Source organism: Pieris rapae, chromosome 13 (assembly GCF_905147795.1).
Source record: "Pieris rapae chromosome 13, ilPieRapa1.1, whole genome shotgun sequence".
Classification (NCBI taxonomy): Eukaryota; Metazoa; Arthropoda; class Insecta; order Lepidoptera; family Pieridae; genus Pieris; species Pieris rapae.
The window spans coordinates 8,271,749-8,292,608 of NC_059521.1; the positions used below are offsets into that span (position 1 = coordinate 8,271,749).

Sequence of the window (20,860 nt, forward strand, 5' to 3'; positions counted from 1 at the left end):
AATCGCCACCAAACTTAATTCATCGAAGGTGATAAAAATGATACATTGTTGTTGCTTATTACCATTGTTGGCTATCGATACGCCACCTATTAATATGTACGCATGCGTAAGTTATATCTAAGACTAATTGTCTTTGGTTCTGTGTGAGACGATATATCATTATTTACAATAAAAACAAAACTTAATTAACTTAAACCCAAAAAACAAGAATGGTTATCTCATAAAAAAGATATACAAAATAAACTAAAGAATTTAAAAAAATGAAAAATATCAACTAATTATTATAGGCACTTACAAAATAATGTTATTCGCTGACTAAGATTACTTAATAATAATAATGCACATTATGTTAAATGCAATAAAGCTCGGGATAGAAGTTAAATATGTATTAATGTCGTTAGGTTCTCTAAACAATATGCGGCGGTTCCCAACTTAAGCCTTCTTATACTTGCCGCTTTGAGTTTTGACGCTCTGTGAACCAATACATACTACCAAATTAGACAAGCTTCAATTGTTCTAAGACATCCACCGTACTCCCCGGACCTTGCTCCAACAGATTAACATTTTTTTCGAACTTTTTTCACTTTTTGTAAGGGTAATACTGTTAGGGCAGTCAAAACCTCCTTAAAGATTTTATTGATTCTCATCTGAATGGTTTTTTGTAAAGGGGTCAATGAACTACGTATAAGATGGCAAAAATGAATAGATAGCAATGGTACATACTTCGATTAATTTATTCTGTTTAAAAAAATGTTCGTTCCTCCCATACAAAACGACAATTTGTGTAGTGTAACTAATAACAAAAACTGTTAAAAATACAATCAGCGTCTTATAAACGTATAAGCGTTTATAAACATAGATACATACTAGATTCGATTAAGCTTGGCCAAAGCTCACATAAAACACTCTTTCCTTTAGATATTCCATATTCTAGAGAACTAGTTCAATAAAAACCTTAATTTAGGTGAGATGGCAAAAAAGTGCGCAGAAAATCCATATATTTTTGTTTGCTGTGTCTTCGTGACCTCAATAGCAACCTTGTAGGTGAGCTTGTAGCGTCACTCTCTAGATGGCATTGACCCACTCTCGACCATTTCCTTATAATGTGCGAAGATTCATCTGTAATCTTCCGGTGTTTTATTGTATACATGTATTTATTGGGAGTATAAAAGCTCTGTTAAATTTATTAAGTTCTCAAAATAATGAGTTAAAACATATTTATATGACTGTAAAACAATGAACGGTTCGACAAACACACAGAAATATTAACAATATATATTACAATATATAGTATTAACAATGTATATTACTCACTTAGGGAAATATTCACACCATTTTCAGAATATTAATTAATACATTAACAATGGGAAAGGTTGATACATTAAAATTTGATATTCTTTGCCTTTCAATAAATATACAAAAAGTTAACAAGACATAATAATTACAAGCACAAAAAACTGACGATATTGATAAATAAAATTGAAATTGGCAAAAATCTTTAAAATTACAAATGCATCTGACCAGAAAAAAAAATTATATGCAACAACCTGGGCTTTGTAAAAAGAAAGTATTAATAATAAGTATGCGAAGGGTCTTACATCATTATCTAACATTAATTTAAATATTCATAACTTACTATTGGAATTTAGCAAAGCATAATTTCGAATAACAAACAAATCTATATCAAAGTGCTTCCGCTAAAACTATGTTATAATTGACTATAATACGACCAAGTCTAAAGTTATTCCGTGTTCGATATTCAAAATTATTTCACTTGAATATGGAACTTAATTGGGTGCCTACTGCCTAGTCGACCTACGCCATGTCTATGGACGATATTTTTTTTAAACTGTGGCCACCGCTTTAGCGCAATCGCGGCGATCTGTAGTCTACATATTTTTGGCGCCATCAATACATTTTCGTACTTCATAAAAGGAATTTCTTATTTAAAAGTATTTTAAATAAACCTTTGCACTACCAATGGCATATTCTATAGAAACCTTAAAAGTTGGAGTGTGGCGTGTAGATTTTAGAAATACTATTATATTTTTTCAGCAATCCATGTACAGATCAGAACCACTTGGTGCTGGTCCCAGGAGTATTGACAGGTGGAGGCAGTAGCCGCGCCTGTGTCTCTCGTTTCTACCCAGATGGACCCGCCAAATTACTACTCACTTTAAATGTTAATGGCGAAACCGTTACATCTACAAGGCAACTGAATCCAGGTAAGAAACATTTTACTATAATACTATATAAGTACCTAGGATGGAAAAATATGTATATTTGTTTCAAAGGTGTCTTCAAATTTTATAGTTTACTATTAATATGAAGATTTATTATTTTACTTTAAAAACGTTTTAACGTCATATAATCAAATAATATTAAACAGAAAAAAATCTACGTTGTTATCGTTATTCGTTATTATTGTAGTGTATTGTGTTTGTATTTTGTAGATTTTTGCATATTATGCCGTCTTCCTATTTATTTATTTTATTTATTCACAATGCGTTGCAAAGAAACACAAATAAAACAATACATAATAATTACATAATAATTAGGGGGGGAAAGGGTATCAAGTACACGGTGGTGTGCATCGATGCTGGATGCATGCTTAAAAAATGCTGTGTTTGCTAGCGTACGCCTTGCGAGTGTGTAGCTTGGCTATATTGCGCGCACCCGAAAGCCCGATTCACGGGCGTCCTCGTCGCCTCCCCTGGGTACTGTACAGATCTGTTAACGGGTTTCACACAAAACATCCTCCTCGGGGTCTGTACTGCTGACTGTGACGGGCGAAGGCGAGTCATCGGCGCCTCAAAACCGATCAAGCATCAAGTGTGTCTCGAAAGAGTCACCTCAAACCGTAAACCTACGGGAACGGGAGTCTGGACTTCATCATCTGGGCCGCGAGGAAGAAAACCTCTATAATAAATTACCCCTATCCTACGGTGGGAAACGTGCCAAGGGATGTGTATGCCCCTACATGGGGTGTATATGGCTGATGGGATAATTCAGTCTCTAGCGTCCAACTTCAACGAACCTGGCAAACGTTGTCGTAATGTGCCTTCTTCTGGGAAAAAGGGCGTCACCCTAGAAGCGACCAGTTTATTCGACCCTACTCGTGGGAACATCATGCAAAGAACACCACCTAAATCTTCGAAAATCGACATCTCAAAGCAATCCCCAGGCTATCCCTCGTATTCTGGGGAGGCAAAAATTTTGCCACACCAAATGTATAATGAAAGCGAATGTGATCTGTCTTGCGATCCGGCTAACCCCCGGTGCCTTCCACCCGGGCTGGAAGACAACACGAGGGTGGGTACTCAGGCCCCCGTGACAGTGAATGCAACTGGTCAAAGTAAGAAATATGTACAACAAGCCTTCCATCCAAGCCTGTTTATAAGACAGAGAAGTGTATCAGTTGGGAATTTACTGCCTACCAGAAATGAGGAGAAGGCACCACAGAACTCTCAAGAAGTAGCCTGCGATACCAACTTACCTGAGTGGCAAACGGCTCCAGTGAATAGAAAGCCGAATAAAAAAAGGAAACTCTCAAATCAGTCCCCCGAAAGTGTAGCTACTTCGAATATGTTCGACGGACTACCTCTAGTTGAAGATCCTATTCAAACTAAAGGAAAGAAGCCCAGCAATCCGCCTCCAATCATATTATATGGAGTCCAAGATGTAAATAAACTAACGGAATTTCTTGAATCTGCAACTGAAAGATCCACATTCAAGTTTAAGATAGTAAACAAAACACAAATTAGAATTATTAGTGAAGATATAGATGTTTACAAAAAACTTATTACAGCTGTAAGAGAGAAGGGTCTCATTGGCCATACATTCAACCGAAAAGAAGATAGAAATTACAGACTAGTAGTAAGAAACTTGCACCACACTACTCCACTTGATGCTATAAAAACTGAATTTGAGAAAACGGGAAACATAGTAGTTGGAGAGATTATCAATGCCAGATTTGGGCCTGATAAAAAACCTACCTCAACCTTCTTTGTTAACCTGCAGCCTAGTCAGCATAATAAAGCAGCCAAGGAAATTAGACATATTTTCCACCAAATTGTTACTATAGAAGACCCAAAAAAGAGGACCACTATAGTTCAGTGTCAAAGATGCCAGCAGTATGGTCACACCAAAAACTACTGTATGAGACCAGGTCGATGCCTCAAGTGTGCAGAATCACACTTAACTAAAGATTGTCCTAAAGTGGACCGCAGTACCCCTGCGAAATGTGCACTATGTCTCGGCCCTCACCCTGCGAATTATAAAGGTTGCGAGGTATATAAAGAAATCCTAGCCAGAAAAACACAGCGTTTGTCTGTAAGCACGAGAAAAGCTGCTACGTCACGCTCTCCCAATAATGTTATAAGCCCAAACTCACAACCTACAAACCAACCCTCGAACCCACCAACAAGTAATACACTTAAGAGGTATAATGAAGTGGCTAAAAGTAATCCTTTAGATCGATGCACAAACCAACAGTCTGTACTGGATCATCAATCAATGAATAACAGAATTGAGGAAATATTTATAAAGCAATCACAAAAAATTGATACAATCCTACAACAAATGAGCACCATTCTGGGGCTCTTGACTACTCTAGTTACCAACTTATCACAAAAATAAATAAACTCAAAATTGCTACCTGGAACATAGATGGCCTATCGCCTAAGAAAAGTGAAGCTGAAATCCTACTAAAAATGCATAATCTGGATGTCTTGCTTATTTCTGAGGCGCACCTTACATCGAACAGCCAAATTCATATACAAAACTATAACGTGTATTCAACAAATCATCCCGATGGCACTGCACATGGAGGCACTGCTATTATAATTAGATCATCCATAGAACATTATGAACTCCCACAATTTCGATCTGAATTCATTCAAGCCACCTCAATAAATATACAGGATGAAAATGGGAATTTCTGTATCTCCTCGGCTTATTGTCCTCCAAAGCACGCTATAACTGAGAAACACTTCACCACATATATAAACAGTCTCGGTCCAAGGTTCATAGCAGGTGGAGATTGGAATTCAAAGCATCTGCATTGGGGGTCGAGATTGATTACCACGCGAGGTAGAGAACTTAAAAAATGCGTTGATAAAAACCACTTAACAACAATCTCCACCCCCGAGCCTACCCACTGGCCAAGCGACCCTGGAAGATTGCCTGATGTCCTGGACTTCTTTCTAATGAAGGGTCTCTCACGACTCTTTCATCACATTGATGGCTTTCTCGATGGCTCTTCAGCCCACATCCCAGTGATATTAACTATTAGTACCAACGTCCTGGAGTGCCAACGGAAACTAGTACTGTATAACAATAGAACAAATTGGCAAATGTTTCGTGAACTCGTTGAGGACGCCCTACTTCTGCGGATTTCACTAAAGAATGAGGAGGAAATAGATGAGGCAGTCTTGGCATTTACGAGGGTGGTGCAGGATGCATGCTGGAGGAGTTCTGAGGAAGTGGGTCGGAAAAACACCAGACAGCTCTCTGTACCCCACGAAATTCAGGGCATGATCCTAGAGAAGAGAAGATTACGTAGAGTGTGGCACAATAGTCGTCATCCCGCTGACAAAACAGCACTAAACATCTACGCTAAACACCTTAAACAGGCTATAAAAGATAATCTAGATGCTACTATTGAGGAAAACCTGAAGTCGTTAACAGCTACAAAAGACACCGACTACTCTCTCTGGAAGGCATGCAAAAATCTAAATCAACCAACAAACCCTAAACCACCTATACGTCTAGATAGAAGCAAGTGGGCTAGATCTAAACTAGAAAAAGCAAATGCTTTTGCTGACCATCTAGCTAAAGTATTTGTACCAAACGAAGCCACTCCAGGGTCGGATGAAGCAGAAATAGATGATATTCTCCAGCAGGATTTCCAATTGGATTTGCCCTTGAAGACAGTAACACCAAGGGAGGTACAAAGAACTATACAACAAATGGAGAATAGAAAGGCACCAGGTTTCGACCTCATTGACAAAAAGGTTCTTTCCGAATTGCCTCGTAAGGCTATAACCTACTTGACAACCCTTTTCAACCGGATTATAAGTGTTGGATACTTTCCAGCGCTATGGAAGGTTTCTCAAGTGATTATGGTCCATAAGCCCGGGAAATCGCCACATGAAGTCTCATCTTACCGACCTATAAGTCTTCTCCCGATTGTCTCTAAAGTACTAGAAAAGGTATTACTGCGACGACTCTTGCAAGCTATGAATGAAAATTCTGTAACTCCAGATCACCAATTCGGGTTTAGAGCACAACATGGCACCATTGAACAAACTCACAGGGTGTGTAAATTCATAAGCAATAGCCTCGAGCTAAAAGAGTACTGCTCCTCAGCTTTTCTGGACGTTCATCAGGCATTCGATCGGGTATGGCACAAGGGGCTCTTATGCAAGATCAAGTCACTTCTGCCTCATAGTTACTATGGAATCCTAGAGTCTTATATCACCGATAGAATATTCCAAGTGAAAGAGATGGATTGTACATCAGGCTTCCATGATATACTTGCAGGGGTACCTCAGGGCTCTGTACTTGGTCCAGTGCTGTACACCATATATACCTCAGATCTACCATGTACCCCTGGCGTCAATATTGCAACCTATGCAGACGATACCGCAATCCTGGCTTCGAGTAAACAACCGGAAGAAGCCACGTTAAAGCTCCAGCGAAGCCTAAATGAAATAAGCAACTGGTTCGATAAATGGAGAATCGGGGTGAACACGGGCAAGTCAGTGCAGGTGACATTCGCTCTGGGAAGAAGGACATGCCCGCCTGTCAACCTAGGAGGAAGGGAGCTGCCTCAAAGTGATACAGTCAAATATCTTGGACTGCACCTGGACCGTAGGTTGACATGGCAAAGGCATATCGAGGCAAAACGGCTTGAAATAAACTTGAAATACAAGAGGCTGCACTGGTTATTGGGTAGAAACTCGAAATTGTCCATCGACAACAAACTCCTTATTTACAATTCTGTTATAAAACCCGTGTGGACCTACGGAATACAATTGTGGGGAGCAACATGCGACTCTAACAAAACTAAAATTCAAAGAACACAAAATTACATCCTTAAACAAATAAGCAACTCGCCGTGGTTTATTAAAAACGCTGAAGTACATGAACACCTGGGCATACCTACAGTTAAAGCGGAAATAAAATTGTACGCCCAGAAGTACAAGACTAGGCTGGAAAATCATCCTAACCACCTAGCTGTTCAACTCACCCTACCCGAGTGTATAAGCCGTCTCAAAAGACGAAGAACCCTTGAACTCGGCAACATTGTCTGAGCTAATATTATTATGGTAGATATTCCTATTGAGGAATGTCTCCACCCGTCAGTCCTCCTACAACTCATCTGCTCATAGTCAGAAGACTGATTGCACGATGCGCTCTTGAAAAAAAAAAAAAAAAAAAAAAAAAAAACATAATAATTACAAGGGATGTTGCTTCCCTTTTGGCGATTTGACCCTTTGGGCGGCCTTTTCACTAACAAGCGATTTCTTTTAGGCAACCTGAGTAAGTAAAGAAAAAAGTATTTATTTTTTCTTTATATTTATATATGGAACCTTAATCTAGAGAAAAACAAAAAAATAGAAATTACCTTATGAAATGAAAAATATTATTAAATATTTTTCAGGTGACGGAGGCTGTTTGGACATCTCGGTGCCACTCCAGCCTAATACTAAAGCAGAACTAAGTGTAAATATTAGGTAAGAAATTTTTTATTACTTTAGACAATAACAATTTTTCATGTCGTCGTACTAAAAATATTAGATTTGTCACCATAATTCGCATATTCACCTTTCCCACAATTTTTAATCGCATCAGCAGTTTTGATTAGTAAGAATAATACAGAAGTATAAAATTAAATGTTAAACAGATATCCAGAAGTCGGTTGCACCTGGGAGCGTCACTTGCCAATCCGAATTTCCAGCGGTAAACTGTTGGTCATTAATTCAGAGCGTGCCCGCTACAGACCTGGAGATTCTGTGAGATTTCGTCTCCTGGCTTTAAAAGCAGACTTGACGCCGGCACACACTACTGTAAGTAGCACCTATATATTAATATTTATAAATATTGCTGTCTGTCTGCTATAATACGATTTTTTTACTTTACCTACCTTTTTAGTAAGTACATATGAAACATTTGTCTATGCTACCCCATAGAGATTGTTCCCTTTTTCGAAATTAAACCTGGATTTGGGTTATCCGTAAAAAATCCTCCCTTTCAGGAGTTTGAGGAATAAACAAAAAATACTCTAATTTATCCATCCATTTAGCAACATACTTTGTGAATAATTTATATTTATAAAGATTAATAATCAAAACATAATAATATTTTGAAAACATATGCATTATTTACTAAAAAAAACAAAAAAAAAACCCTACTTAAAGCAATAGTAGACTTTTTCTTTTCATCAATTTTATTAAAGTAACACAAGTAAATTGTTTCTTAAAAGTAATTAATTTCGTAATATTCATTATTATTACGAAAACGCGATACATAGATTTAAATTTCTCTGATAACCGTCTGTTTATTTTTAGTATGGAATATTTCAACTCCAAGGATTGCAAGGACACGGGTCCAATGCGCGATAAAAACCTATCTTGTTAGACGACATTCTTTTATACACTACGATAACTAGATTTATGGCCTAATTCCTCAAATGAAAATATCATTAAAAAACAAAAAGTTTAGAATAATCATTAACAATTCTAAATTTACAACAATTCCTTGTACATATTAACGGTATATTAAACTAGTATTCAGTTATGCTTATGAAGAATAATAAAATCTTGATTGAGTATTGTGCGTTACATTGACGATTTTTTGAGATTCGGAAGATAAATTACATTTAAGTATTATTATTAAAGTTACTTCTACAAAAGAGATCTTTTAAATTTAATTTAGTTATCCAAATTGAATTATTATTATTACTATGTAAGTACTCTGTGTCTATATTGTAAATACTCTGTGTCTTTAAGACATTAAAAAAAAAGTGTCTTGAAAAAGAATATGCTTTAAACCTTAAATTGCATGCATCTACAGTTTCGAATAAAATTACGGAGAATAAGTTTAAAAACAAGAAAACTGACCTTTTTAATTTTAAGAGAAATTAAAATAAACATTGAAAAGAGAGTTTAACTGTTCATTAGTGTCACAACTCGTATTAACAGTATATCCATTATTTGAAAAGCCTTCCAACCGGTCCTGCGGTTGTATTCATGTTACCGTCAAATAACATGACTTATAACAACGAAATATTATACGGATTTTGTTAGAAAAAAACATTTTTTTTACTCCTCGTTTATAACACTAGATTGCATATAAATGTTTCACTTTTCCTTTTCATGTCTAAAAGCTATATACATATGAAATGAAATCGTTTATTTGCTAAGATAGTTTTAATAAGATATAGATAGGTTTAATAAGATAGATTATAAAACTACCGTATGTCCAAATACGTTTTTGACATCCTAACTAAATATTTTTATATTATCTAGAAAAACAGTTATTTCCCTGCACTTTACTTTATAAATTTATTAATCCGCAATTAATAGTTACATTTCCTAATTTGTATATAATCTTAGAACTTTTACAACTACTACTAATATTAAGATAATGGGCATAAGTTTCAGTTTCCACCTTAAAATATGGCCATTTGCTCTTACTCTTATTTGGCTCTATTCGTAAAAGGCCGGCTTCAAATTTGACAACAGCATATTTATAAAAGTCTGCGTCACACTGACACAGTTTAGAACACGCTCTGCACGTATGCAAATAATTTGTTTACTTAATTGATCACAAGTATTATTTATTGCAACGTTTTAATAAGTCAGCCATTACATTTCCTCGAACTTTCTAATAGGAAAGATATTATACATAAAATATACTTCCGGGTGCATACTATTGTCGTAAATCTTTCTGTAAAAAGTTAAAATTAACACGAAAGTGTAATATTGTTAAATACTCAACTAAAACGGGATCTGATTGATAATTGAGTTTTGAATTTTTCTTTATCCATCTATAATCAGCCTTTTAAAGATAAAAACCATTTAACAGGAGTACTTACATTTGTAAGGGTGGCTTACATTCAGAAATGACATTGATTCTTGTAGTGTCAAAGTATGTTTTTGACACACACAGAACTGAGTTTAGTTACATTTAGCAGGCTTACGCCCTTAGATTCCATTTAATTAATAGAGATAATATAAAGCAGCGCATGGGCACGACTGTTAAAAATAAATTTAGCTTTTGAAACATACAGATAATAAGTTCTAAAACGTTGGAAATAATTTTTTGCATCGGTCAGGCTTTGACAGCTCATCTGGGGCTGAACCTGAATGTTCAGTGATTCCTGCTTCTCCGGCTTTCCGATTTGGGCCATGAAGGACTGGACGCTCACTGGAATAAGCGAAAATAATACGTTCTTTTTTTTTTCAAGAGCGCATCGTGCAATCCTCCTGCAACCTATCTGCTCATAGTCTGAAGACTGATTGCATGATGCGCTCTTGTAAAAAAAATAACACGTTCTAAAGAAGTTATTTGGAACATATTTGAAAATTTTTCAGCTAGATGAAGTATGGTTAGAAGGTCCTCGTGGTGCCTGGGAGGGTTCGAGACTAGCTCAGTGGTCACATGTGAGGACTCGGCTCGGAGTTGCCCAACTTCAGTATCAATTAGACGAGCTGTCACCAACTGGGAAGTGGACTTTGAGAGGCAGACTTGCAGATGGAACTCAGGTTAACATTTCTTTCATAAACTACTTGCCAATTATATTCTATAAATAGTGCAGTTATTTTCTTAATGATTTGTCTAACCTTAATGGCTTAATTAATGTCATATTATTTATTTACCCAGTTAAATGATAGTAAAAAAACTTTTAAAACCTGGGGCAACGGGCGGTCTTATCGCTAAGTGTACAATGCCTGGCAAGGCAACCCTAATTAAACTAAAAAGTAATAAAAGAAAATAATTGTGAAGATAATCTTGACTCTTTCAATAAAAACGTTAAAAAAATTCTTATCAAAAATCGGTATAATACTAATTATTCTATATTTATCTAATAAAAATGTTTCTCCGTCTTAACGTAACAAAATTCTAACGAAAATATATCTACGCCAAACCAAGCAACAGCCTATAATTTTTACTTATAAGACGTTGTACTGTTTATATATACGATTCATCACACTGAACTCATTGTTTCAGGGATCAGCCGTTTTTTCAGTAGGAAATTATGACATACCGCCATTTCAGTTGACGGTTCGACACGCGCCAAGAATACTCCGAACTAGCGAACGGCTTGTATGGACGGTCTGTGTAAGGTAAAATAATTTAAAATTTTAATAATTTGATATTTCAACGTAAAAATAATAAAGGAAATATCAATTTAAAAGAAGAAATTAGAAAATGAATATAACTGAAAATTAGAAAATTATTAACACGCAAAAAAAAAATATAAAAAAAACTAAAACAAATTTAAAATATTTTTTTATCTTTTCACCAAGAAGGTTCCATCATCTATAGCAAATTCCAAATTTAACTTATCTGTGGCAGCGCAAACTTTGCGCATGCGCGGTGCCATCCTGGATTATGGCGCTATTTATGTTTTGGTTAGAGAAAAATTGCGGGCCCGAATCACCGAGTCCATTAAATTATTACCATTTTTTCTAAAAAAAATTGTCCTACGCAGCATTAAAAAAATATATGAGTAACGTGCTGTGCACTCTACACAGTCCTGGCTGGAATTCTAAATTTAATAATAATACTATATACATTATTTAATTATGCCTATCATAAATTTGAAGCAAAATATGTATACGAAAAAACTATAGTAGAGGCGAGTAAAGAGCTCGCGTAATTTATACTGAACGTGGTTTAAGATATCCCTGGTCAGAAGCAGTAGAAGGGATGCTAGTAATCCGAATCCGTGGAGCTGGTTCATCGGGCGGTATCCGAACAGCGACTCGTATACGCGCACCTAGGGCCTGCCACCGACATGCAGCCGCCGCCCGACGCATCGGTCTATTGGGAGACAACCCACCAGACGTTATTGTAGCTGATTTTTCTTTTCAGGTAATAGTTATGAATTAACACACCTAGAATCTGCGCTTACAAAACGTTGCATTGACGTCATACCCTGATATCCCTAAAGAAGGCCTCCAATGACTCTTCTAACTACTCTTAGACACCGAGGCCTTCGCGCCAGCGTAAAAAATATACCTAAATGATTACTGTCAAACTATAATGACGTCACAGCGTTACAACTTCGAATCACACGGTTCCATTTCCGTACAGATTTAAGGAAATATTTTTTTAATATTTTAGGAAGAAGGTACTAGGGTGTGGCAGAATACGACTGTGGTTTCTGAAGTTGTTGACAATCCCGTCACGTTGGAGTTTCTGACCAGACAGAGGACGGTCATATCTTCAGGATTACCGTACAAATTAAAAGTAAGTGATTTTACACTGGCGTTTTTTTTTCTTTTTTTTTCAATTAAAAAAAAATCTTGTTAGGAAAAAATTCTTCTTAGGAACTATACATTTAATTCGTTACAATCAAGTGATTAAATCATAATTCACTGTTATTACCTAGTATACCATGATGTTTCATACATAGAAAAATTATAAATTAGTAAAAAAATTGTTATATTGTACCTGTATAACTATTACAATTTGTTTAAATTTTCTAATATTATTTTTGGTAACGTAAAATTTAGCTCATAAGGGCCTAAGCACATCGAACACAGCCTTTTATTATTATTAGTGTGTAGGTGAAGTTATTGTAAATACTATAAATATAGTAAACTTTTTATTTTTAAAATTATCTATATTAGGTAAAAGCCATTCGTTGGGATGACAAACCAGCTTCAAACGAGAATATACGAATCTGCAAATCGGCGGCTAAATCTCTAGAAAAATTCATAGTAGATAATTCCTCTTGCATAGAGTCACTCACAGATGATAAAGGCATTACGAGAGTTATGTTTACGGCAAATGGAGGTCCGTACTACGCATTTCAGGTATGTGCATTACAAATTAAAAATCTCACAATATATAGTTTCTAATTAAAAATATTTATTTATCTATTTCCTAACAATTATTCTTATTTTTATTTTATTTACTGTAGTAGCAAGCTGCTAGTGTATTTATCTACATGATATTAATATTAATGTGTTTGTGTTATTTATGTGTTTAGCTTCATATTATTTAAAATATAAGATCAGTATAGTTTAACAACACACAAAATATCAATTCGAACCTTTTTTCTGTAATCAAAATTTGATACTACGTAAACTTTCTTTAAATAACATATGCTATAAATAGTATAGTTTATATAGATATAGACATCCCTACTCTTTGCCGATGAGTAGGGATGTCTACCGATACCATTTAAATGACGTGGAATAAATGATACCTGTATCTTACATTCTATAGTAAACTTATTTTAATGTATTTTATTTTAATGTCCTAGTCTAAAATAATAGATTTCCGTTACTTAATTCGCTTGAATATAACGAAATCGGATTTTGTCTCTTTCTGTTGAATTGTGTTTAACACTGTGATGAAAAGAGACTGGCGTACGTTTAGTATAATTCAAATAAAAGATGGATGGAGGATATAAGTCGGTATATTTTCAGGCCACATGTAAAAATGCATCAACAAGCCTCCAGTTGATAGTAGGTTCGAGCACTGGTCGAGCGGCATTAGGTCCGTTGCGCGCGCAATCTTCGGCCAAAACCTTAGTGCCTCTATACGTCAATCTAGACAACGTCATACAACCACTCACTGTGCACTTTGTGGTAAGTACAAATAAGTTTTTATACAATTGGTATATGTTTTTGTGATTGTTTCAATATATTTAAGAACACTTCAAAAATAAATTCACAGAAAATGAAAGAAATGATTGCTTTAGTTATGGCTATAAGTATATATTCAATAAATAGCTGTAAATATATTTGTAATTAATATGACCATTATTCATACACACTAAAAATAAATATTAAAATTTATTTAAAATTAATGCTTTAAGAAGGGTTAACTCTGTAAAATCAATCTCAACTTCCGATTGGCAGAATGCATTTCAATTAAATTACAATTTAGTTTTAATCTCTGAAATCATTCACAATCATTCTGAAATCTTAATCGCTATTATAAACAAAACCCTGCTCATTAGTTTTGTTGACCTAAGCGATTTAGCCTAAGAGAAAGAAGTTAACAATTCAAAACCCATATTACCAATAGGTAATCACTCGTGGGGGCATAATCTACCGATGGGGTGCTACAACACAATGCCCATCCAGTTCCGACCAAATTCTTACCGCAAACAGAAACTCCAACTGTGAGAACCTCCGCAACAAACCTGGCAACATTGGCAAAACATTTGACAGCTTCCAAAATTTTGCCGTTGGGTCGAATACAACAGATGCAATGGACTCCCTTCTAGATGGGAAATTGCTGAAGATAATGCTACCGATAAAAGTGACGCACCAAATGTGCCCAGACAGCCATTTGGTTGCGTATTTTTATTATAATAATGAATTGATTAGTGCAAGCAAACATCTTGAGATGGACGAGTGTTTTGCTAATAAGGTATGTATTGGTAAATCAAAGCTTTAATTCTTACTTCCTTCAAAGAAGTGTGAAAGATATTGCAATAAAAAAGTGCATGCGTACAAAGTTAATATGTTAGAAGTGAAACTAGAAGTTTCACTTAACATTACGTGAGCCTTCTGCCCGTTTGCCCCCTGTTCTATAAAAAAAACTACTAACCGATCAACCAATAACGTGTATTTTTTCTCGATTTCCATTTCTCACTCACTTATCGGTCTCAAACGCTCTCTCAGTTTCCTTCGACAAAAACGCTGCACATCTTCGTGACGTTTCGTGCGTATAAAAATTTACCCTCATGCGCCTAAAGTTTCACTTAAAAAATATATATAATACGAATCTGTGGTAATATTACAGAAAAAATAAATTGCTGAATTCTAGTGACGTTAAACATGGGTATGGTATGAGTAAGACTAACTTTATTACTTTGGTTAGGACTTAGGGTCCTTCAAGAAAAAAGCGTACCCAGTCTCAAAAGGTATGTAACGTTGGTTATATATAGGTTGGTTTATATTATTGTCAGAATACCTCAAACTACCCACTATGCCACTAAAAACAATTGAATTTGACAAGACAGTTGAGGCCAATATTACGAATACTTTAGGTAGAAGCAACCTGGTCGAATCGTCAAACCGCACCAGGTTCTATGGCAAGCCTTCATCTATCAACTCCAGGACCGGCTCTTTGTGCCCTTTCTGTACTGGATACCGCATCAAAATGGATTCAGCCAGGAGAGACTATTCGGGACCTCATCATGAAGAGCCTTAGAAAATTGATTGATGGACACAGAAATATGACTGAATATGACGCGGCGGGGGAATGTTTCTTTTGTGAGTATTTCAATAGAATAGATACTATAGGACATTTTTTAGGCCCCGTATGAAGTGTGTGTGTTGTGTTGGCCAAGTGGCTTCAGCTTGTGACTCTCATCCTTAAGCTGACCCGACTGTATACCAATAGACTTTGTTTCTATGTGCGCGTTTAACGTGCGAGATCGTGGTGGTCATCGTGAGGAAACCGGCTTGGCTTAGACCTCAAAATGTCGACGGCGTATGTCAGTAGGCTGATCACTTACGTGCCTAGTAGATGGACAAATGATCTTGAAACAGATACAGAAATCTGATTCTTTAATGTAGGTTATACAGTAATAATAATCATAATTAAATTAGTCTAGCTATTCAAAGGGGGAAAGCTGCCAGTATCTTCGGAACCTTGCCTAACGGGACTCCTTTTAATAATATTTTTTAATTATTAAATTTTAAGGTTAGTTATTAGGTATATTTTTATTTATTATGTATTTGTTTTGAATATTGAAGAAATACCTTTTAAAAAACATATTAACAGAGATCTAGATAAATTTAAAACGTTTGGTCCCCGTGTCAGTGTACCTTTAATGCTGGCAGCAATTCCTAGCTGTATTACGATACCTATTCATTGGCAGCACTAGCTGGGGTCACCAGTACTATTTTCGAAGCTCCAACTTAAACCTTTAAAAAATTTAATTTGTGGTCATAGATCTGCTGGGCATAGATCCAATGACACAGGTAAATCCCTGTTATAATAATTTTATACCATAATTGTTTTTAGCTTCTGAAGAACTGTCCCAACTGCCCAGCAGTAACTTAGCCGAAATGTGGTTAAGTAATGCCGGAGTAAGACTTTTGGGAGGAAAAACCTTCCGGAAGCAGTGTGACACTCCACCAGCCTTACTTACAGCCGATGACAATCTGCTTAGGAGTGACTTCTCTGAGGTACAGTGCTCAGGTGTTGAGAGTTTACTGAGCGCTAAGTATGACTCCTTTGTGTCAAGAGCGTATACGGGAGGCATAAATAGTTTTCGAAGAGATTTAAAACGCATAATGGCACACTCAATCACTGATACAAAAATTTGAGAAATTTATGGAATATGTGATTCATTCGAAAATGAAAATTTTAGCTTGAAATGTTGTTGTTGTTTTGGAGGCTTATTTTAAAATCCTGCTTGACTTTTCAGCGGAAAGTAATTTAAGAATTTTCATGTAAATGAATTGTAATGAAATAAGCAATTAAATTAGCAATAAATTTTGATGCGCACAACATGATTTCTGTGCGATATGGTGTTGTGTTATAGTCGGTGTTGTCTTAAATTAATCATATCACATGACGTCATCCTTGCTCTCTTATTACAATGATATATAAATAAACTATTATCAGGACATGTTTTGGAATTAACTCATTTTCAATACACGAGTTAAAATTTGTAAAGATGACTAAATTTCTAACATTTTAAAACCTATTCAAAATTTTCCTCAAAACAGATTTTCATTTTGTGGTACTAAAATAATTACAGTCGTGGTTATGGAAGCTTGTGATGGTAGGCGCCAATGGCTCAGTGCTGGCGACAGCTCGTGCTCCAGACTCAATTACACGGTTCGAAGCTTCCGCCTTCTGTGTTTCCAAGACCGGAATCGCAATATCACAGCCTGCTGTTTTACAAGTAAGTGTATCTTTTATATAACATAATATACTAGCGTCACGCTTTCGCACGGCTCGCATTGCTGTGTCTAACTGTTTAATAGAAAATCAAAACAAATCAAAAATCATTTATTCATATAGGTAATATAATGTACACTTATGAACGTCAAAGAAAGGAAAGAAATATACATTAAATGATTCTAATTTTACATTTACTGCAAGTTCTCAAATCAAGGGCGTAGAACGAAAGAGAAAAACTGGCAATAAACTCTCCGCCACTTTTTAATCGCCAAGTTTTTTTACACAATGCTTGTAACGAGCTACAACCATTACACCACGTTCCATATGACATCTTGAGTAATAAAGAATAATAAAATAAATTAAAAACAAAGATTTGGCCTCTATCAACAGGAGGCATGGTGAAATAGGAGCACGCACTTACATACTCGTGAGAACAACGCAAATACGTAGTATAAACAATTAATATCACCGCATACACGAATTCAATTACGACCAGTCACCACAAGTAGCACCCGTTCACGAGTATGACGCATGGCCAGCCATCGGCCGAACGATATAATAATATCTACCTTGAGTCTCTATTTTTGAAGTTTATTTATTTAAATGTTTTTTTAGGTATTTCGCGAGTTCTTCATTCATGCGGACGCATCCCGCAAACTGCGTAGCGGAGACGAGACTGTGCTACGATATCGACTCTTTAATTACCTCTATCAGCCTCTTAGTGTAAGTACAGATTGTAATTAATCAGTAACCATAATTAAATATTATTGTAATATTTATCTGGAATTACACGACTCCAAATTTTATTGTGTCATTAAGTTTATTTTATATTTTGAGTAATTTCGCTAAAAAAAGAGAGTTCTTTTCTTATAATTATTGCATTGTGATAGTTATCGTTTTACTACTCTTTGATTATATTTAGGGGTTATTAAGAGAGTGTATTAACATAAAATATAAAGTAAAAGTACTTCTAAATTATTAACCGCATTTTGTAAGTTATTTGAGTAGTAAAACTTAACATCTAAATTTGAACGGTTTTTTTATCTTCAATTTATTTAAACCACGTTTTTTTTTAAATTTGGTAAAATATCGTTTAAGGGCTCTAAATACAAAAGCAAACTTTTACATGACTTTTCTTTCGTGTTAGGACCTAAAGTCAAAAGTAAAATTTTGTGTTGATCAACATCTCCAGGTCCAAGTGGAAATCATAACAGGCCCTCATTTGGAAGCAATCAACGAGGACCCTCAACCCGCTTGCATCCAAGGTCGTAGTTCCATTGGGCGGAGGGTCAAAGTCATCGCCAAGAGACCTGGTGCAGCCTTCCTCAGTATACGCGCGTCTACCGCTCAATCCTGTAATGAGACGAGATTTACCTATAAACAAATAAGGTACGTTTTGGAGCATGGGGAATATTCCCAACTCAATAATATTTAAAAAAATACTATATATTGAAAAGCAGTGGAAATATAATATATGTTTTTATTAAAATACTTTCAGCGACGAAGTAGTCGTACAGATTCAAGTAGACCCGGAAGGTGTCCCCATACAAGAACATAAGTCTATCATGCTGTGTGACAGAGGTGAGACTTTAATTTAAAAGACTTGGTAATTACGTAAAACTTATTTTGTAAGTTATTTAAATTTTTATAGAGTTTATAGGTATTTAAACCAAACCAAAAAATACAATTAAATTGATATTTAATATAACTGTTTTATATATGTCGCAGTCAACTAGCATAATTAGCAGGTCAATTAAGACAATAATGAAAAATAAAGAGGCAAAAATAATAGGTATATACAAATAACAGTGCTACTAACAAAAGTACTTCCGTCTCTTCCTGTCAAAATATATTTAGGCTGTGATAGAAAGAGACCGAGTACTCTAGTACTACTATCAAAATTTTCAGACGTGCCTGGGTCGGTAGAGTCCAAAGTCCATTGGAATTGGACAAGAGTGGATGTTGTACCGGGAACTGAATCTGTGACTGTCTGGGCGGCGAGTGATATCACTGGACCTCTTCTGGCTGTAAGATTTTTCTTAACAAAACATTTAATTTTTAATCTACTGTAATGTCATTCAGGGGTACGTTTTTTTGTTTGTTTGTTGGCTCCGAAACTTTTTTCATATACAGGGACAAACGGACAGACAGACAGCTATACCACGTCACACGACAGCGTTGCACCGCAAGTGCGCCGCATTTGTAACTTGTGTGGCCGCGCCGTCTGTAGTAACTAGTAATATCATCATGTTGTTAGTGTCAGCTCCAATCGTCATTATAATTTAATAACTTCAAAGGCAAAATAGTTCAAAACTGTTATGTGGTTTATGTGATTTGCCAATATTACAAGATCTACAAATTAGCAGGCTTTTGATAGTCTGTAGTGATATCGTAATCTTATTAATGAAGGAGCAATGGTGTTATTGTCAGCGCCATTATATATAATAACAGGCAAACGGGCATGAGGCTCATTTAACGTTAACTGACACTACCGCCCATGGGCATACACTACCAACACGATTCCAACCTATTAAGAATTTATACAATGTTTTTTTAAGAATCATTAAATTTGTTATTTTTTTTGCAGTAATCGAAATTACTAACTCATAATAATAAATAAGTCCTATTGCTTTTAAGTAAAGTAGGTACTTCTCCGTCTCTTTCTGTCAACTTAACAAATTGTTCAGCAAAGAAGTCGTTTTATTATATATTAATACATAAAAAATATACTTTTAGTAATTATTAATAAATAATAAAATGTGTACAAAACTTAGAAAACCAATAGATATATTGATATAATCATCGTATAGGACGCCGACGCATTAGTGCTGTTGCCTCGTGGCTGTGGTGAGCAGAACATGGCTCGACTCGCGACCAACTTGCTTGCGCTTGCGCAACTCCATCCCAATTCACCTGCTGCGTACACCGCAAAAGATCACGTCGCAAGAGGTCAGTATATTTTATAATATATAATTATTTATCACTTTTTTGAAGAGAAACAGAAGAATCCTTGTTATTTTTGCATTTATTTACAACGCGAATATTTTTTATTATTTCCAATTTATTAAATATTATTTTAAAAAATTCTAAAAGGTTTTAAAGTATTTTACATTTCTTTTGAAATTTTGATAAAAATTAAAAAAAATCACTTTTAATATTTGTTTAATGTTTTCAGAATTACTTAAATAATGCTATTTCCAGGTTTCGCTCGTCAACTCCAATATGTGCATACCTCTGGAGGCTTCAGTGCGTTCGGGTCTTCCGACCTTCTACCTTCCACCTGGCTTACAGCTTTCTCTGTGCGATATCTTAGAAGAGCACATCAAGTATGATTCATTTGTATTAAAAAATACACTGAAAAGAAACGCATTTATAAAAAAAACTCTTTAAACCATTTGATGAAACTGGAACTGTTCTCTAATATAAAATTCATAAATCGGTGGTAAACCTTTTTAGGTCTGGGCCTCAGATTTCTATATCTTTTTCATGATCATTTGTTAGTTAATCATTGTGTCTGACGCACGCCCTGGACTTTTTGGGTCTGAGGTAAACCAGGTTTCTCACGATGTTTTCGTCCGCACATAAAAAGAAAGTCCATTGGTGCACAGTCCAGTGAGAGCCCCACGCTGAAGCCTCTAAGCAAACACTACTCCGATATATACTGATTTTAATTATTTTGATATGTTGACTATTGAGCTTTGAGGCTTATTTTGCTATGAAATTTGTGGACATAAATACACTAACG

The 20,860-nt window shown here is 35.5% G+C and overlaps 1 protein-coding gene across 1 annotated transcript in view; it reads left to right on the plus strand.

The window, feature by feature from the left end:
- Positions 1 to 20,860, plus strand: part of LOC111000178 (alpha-2-macroglobulin-like protein 1) — a 37,013-nt gene that overhangs the window by 3,014 nt on the left and 13,139 nt on the right. Inside the window, exons 2-20 of the mRNA XM_045630945.1 lie at positions 2,056 to 2,225; positions 7,667 to 7,739; positions 7,910 to 8,072; positions 10,602 to 10,772; positions 11,239 to 11,354; positions 11,913 to 12,105; positions 12,358 to 12,483; positions 12,867 to 13,052; positions 13,671 to 13,832; positions 14,275 to 14,622; positions 15,245 to 15,470; positions 16,228 to 16,391; positions 16,970 to 17,116; positions 17,731 to 17,838; positions 18,308 to 18,504; positions 18,614 to 18,696; positions 19,024 to 19,142; positions 19,926 to 20,064; positions 20,317 to 20,441. Of these exons, the coding sequence (XP_045486901.1) occupies positions 2,056 to 2,225; positions 7,667 to 7,739; positions 7,910 to 8,072; positions 10,602 to 10,772; positions 11,239 to 11,354; positions 11,913 to 12,105; positions 12,358 to 12,483; positions 12,867 to 13,052; positions 13,671 to 13,832; positions 14,275 to 14,622; positions 15,245 to 15,470; positions 16,228 to 16,391; positions 16,970 to 17,116; positions 17,731 to 17,838; positions 18,308 to 18,504; positions 18,614 to 18,696; positions 19,024 to 19,142; positions 19,926 to 20,064; positions 20,317 to 20,441 (3,016 nt within the window). The remainder of the gene's footprint in view (positions 1 to 2,055; positions 2,226 to 7,666; positions 7,740 to 7,909; positions 8,073 to 10,601; positions 10,773 to 11,238; positions 11,355 to 11,912; positions 12,106 to 12,357; positions 12,484 to 12,866; positions 13,053 to 13,670; positions 13,833 to 14,274; positions 14,623 to 15,244; positions 15,471 to 16,227; positions 16,392 to 16,969; positions 17,117 to 17,730; positions 17,839 to 18,307; positions 18,505 to 18,613; positions 18,697 to 19,023; positions 19,143 to 19,925; positions 20,065 to 20,316; positions 20,442 to 20,860) is intronic.